This window comes from Malurus melanocephalus, unplaced genomic scaffold (assembly GCF_030028575.1).
Source record: "Malurus melanocephalus ecotype Western Australia unplaced genomic scaffold, MMel_1.1 scaffold_1140, whole genome shotgun sequence".
Lineage (NCBI taxonomy): Eukaryota > Metazoa > Chordata > Aves > Passeriformes > Maluridae > Malurus > Malurus melanocephalus.
Genome location: NW_026624372.1, coordinates 82,445 through 85,295, shown reverse-complemented (window position 1 = coordinate 85,295; position 2,851 = coordinate 82,445). Strand labels below are relative to the sequence as shown.

Genomic DNA, 2,851 nt, shown 5'->3' with positions numbered 1-2,851 from the left:
TTTGGGGCACTGATGAGTTTGGGGACACATCAGGACAGGCTGCCAAGCACCAACACATCCCCCAGCTCAGTGACAGCATTCCCCCAGCCCCTCTTTGGGGTCTGGGCATCGCTGTGGGGCCGAGCATGGTCCAGACACGGCCAAACCCCACACATGACCCCAAACCCCTCACCCACGAGCGCTCTGTCGATGACGCGCACRGCGATGGTCATCAGCGTCCAGCACTTGGAGCAAATATCAGCCGARCTGCGGGCACAGTGAGGGGGGTCAGCCGGCCACCCCACACCCCTGAACCCCCTCCCAACCCCAAAAAACCCCGGTGGAACCTGCAGCACGTCCGGACATCGTCGTAATCCGTCATGTCGATGTCAAACACCAGCTCCTTTTCCTGCGGTTGGAAAGCTCCCAAATGCACGGTGTTGTGCTGGTTGGGCTGTGAAAGGGACGGGATGGGCTCAGAGTGATCAAAAACCCCTRAGAACCCCTGAAAACCCTTAGGGACCCCCGGTGACGGTGCCCGGGACTCACCCGGTGGGAATAGACGGCCCCGATGTCGATTTTGTAAGGGTTGATCTTCTGCAGCTCCCGCTCCAGCTCCTGGGGGCTGCCGAAGGACTGGAACCGCAGGTACACATCGTCCCGCAGGGTGAAGGAGAATTCCCGCAGCTGGAAGTAGTTCTTCACCACTGCGGGGACGCGGRAGGGGTCAATTCCCCCCTAAATCCCGCATCACGGTCACCCCCAGACCCACCGTTCCCTGCTCCTCCCGGTGTCCCGGTCAGAGCATCCACCCGGGACAGCCACCCGTGCTCTGGGATCGCGATGCTCCCGGCTGGTATCGGTGCCCGTGGTGGTGCCCCCCGCTCGGTATCGGTGCCCCCCGCCCCGTATCGCTGCCCCCTGCCCGGTATCGGTGTCTCCCGCCCCGTATCGCTGCCCCCTGCCCGGTATCGGTGTCTCCCGCCCGGTATCGCTGCCGGTGCCCCACTCCCGGTATCGCTGTTCCCCGGTCCGGTATTGGTGCCCACCACCCGGTACCGTATCCCCGACGCCCCGTATCGATTGCCACCGCCCGGTACCGATGCCCCCGCCCGGTATCAGGGTCCCCGACGTTGCTCCCCGCCCGGTATCGCTGCCCACCGGTCCGGTATCGGTGCCCCCCGCCCGGTATCGCGGCCCCTGATGGTGCCCCCTGCCCGGTAACGGTGCCCCCCGCCCGGTATCACCGCATCCCCCACCCGGTATCGGTGCCCCCCGGTACGGTATCGGTGCCCACCACCCGGTATCGCAGCCCCTGATGGTGCCCCCCTCCCGGTAACGGTGTCCCCCGCCCAGTATCACCGCATCCCCCACCCGGTATCGGTGCCCCCCGGTACGGTATCGGTGCCCACCACCCGGTACCGCATCCCCGACGTTGCCCCCCGCCCGGTATCGGGGTCCACCGCCCGGTATCAGGGTCCCCGACGTTGCCCCCCGCCCGGTATCGGTGCGCACTGCCCGGTATCGGTGCCCCCCGCCCGGTATCGCTGCTCCCCGCCCCGCCCGGTATCGATGCCCCCGTCCGGTATCGCAGCCCTCCGCCCGGTATCGCGGCTCCTGATGTTGCCCCCCGCCCCTACCGATGCCCCCGCCCGGTATCACCGCATCCCCCGCCCGGTACCGGTTCCTCCCCCGCTCACCGCCGCCGTAGYTGAGCCAGCGGCCGTAGGGACCGTGCGGGAAGAGCCGCCGGTAGAAWACCGGGAGCAGCTCCGGCAGCGCCGCCGGCTCGAACCGCGCCATGGCGGGAGCGGAGCGGCGGGAAACGGCGGCGCCGGGCCCGGGGGATGCCGGGAGATGTAGTTCAGCCCCGGGGGACCGGGAACGGGGGGACCGGGAGCAGGAGGGGGCGGCTGGGAGGGGGAAAAAGCACCGGAGGGGTCCCGGGATTGAGGAAATGGGGTCCCGGTATAGGGGGTCCGGCGGTCCGGGGGTGGTCCTGGAGCGCTGAGGTCCGAGGGGTCCCGGGACCCGGGGAGTTGGGGGGATCCGGGAGGGTCCCGGGGGATGCTCAGGTCCGGGGATGTCCCGGGATTYCAGGGAATMTCGAGGTGCTGAGGTCCGGGGATGWCCCGGGATTTCARGGGGTCCCGGGACGCTGAGGTTCGGGGGGATTCCGGGGTCCTTCATTGGCCCCGGGGCGGGTGGGTCCGGGAGCGATGCGGTCCCGGTGTGTCTCCGTGTCCGGGGATGTCCCGGGAATCGGAGAGACCCGGGGGCGAGGAGTCCGGGAGTGTCCCGGGGTCTAACGGGGTCTCAGGACCGGGTGTCCGGTATTGTCCCGGCGGCCGGGTGGTCCCTGGACTGGTACTGGGTTCTCCCCGGGTCCAGTGGACCATGGGGTGCTGAGGTTTGGGGTGGCCCCCCGAGTTTCGGAGTGGTCTCGGGGTCTGGGCGGCTCCCAGTGTTGTCCGGTGATACCGGTGGCACCCGGGGTGGCGAGACGCGGGGATATTCCGGGATCCAGGAGCGGGGTCGGGGAACTTCCGACACGGCAGCGCAGCGGTGCGGGAGCCCCGGAACGCTGCCCCGTTCCCGTTAACAATTCCCCGCAAGAGCGGCCGGAGCGGAGCCCCGGGGCACATCCCGGGGCAGTGAACGCAGCCCGGCGGGCTCCAGGCGGCAGCACCGGGACGAGTCCGGTGCGAGGACGGGGCGGAGCCGCTCCCGCATCCCGGTAGTGAACGGAGGCCCCTCGGCGTCCCCGCGATCGTTGCCCGGAGACTCCGCTAATTAATTATTAACAGCGACCAGCGGGCCGGGCTAAGGTCGGGACAAGCGGGTCGCGGGTCATTTCCCAGTCCCCATCCCG

At 69.1% G+C, this 2,851-nt stretch overlaps 1 protein-coding gene across 1 annotated transcript in view; it reads right to left on the bottom strand.

Moving 5' to 3' along the window:
* PRIM1 (DNA primase subunit 1) overlaps nt 1-1,825 on the bottom strand; it is a gene marked incomplete at its 3' end in the record, with an annotated part of 7,953 nt that extends 6,128 nt beyond the window's left edge. Inside the window, exons 1-4 of the mRNA XM_057387116.1 lie at nt 1,680-1,825; nt 529-686; nt 327-433; nt 173-246 (exon numbers count right to left, since the gene is read on the bottom strand). Coding sequence (XP_057243099.1) covers nt 173-246; nt 327-433; nt 529-686; nt 1,680-1,782 — 442 coding nt within the window. The remainder of the gene's footprint in view (nt 1-172; nt 247-326; nt 434-528; nt 687-1,679) is intronic.
* Nucleotides 1,826-2,851: the final 1,026 nt, after the last annotated feature.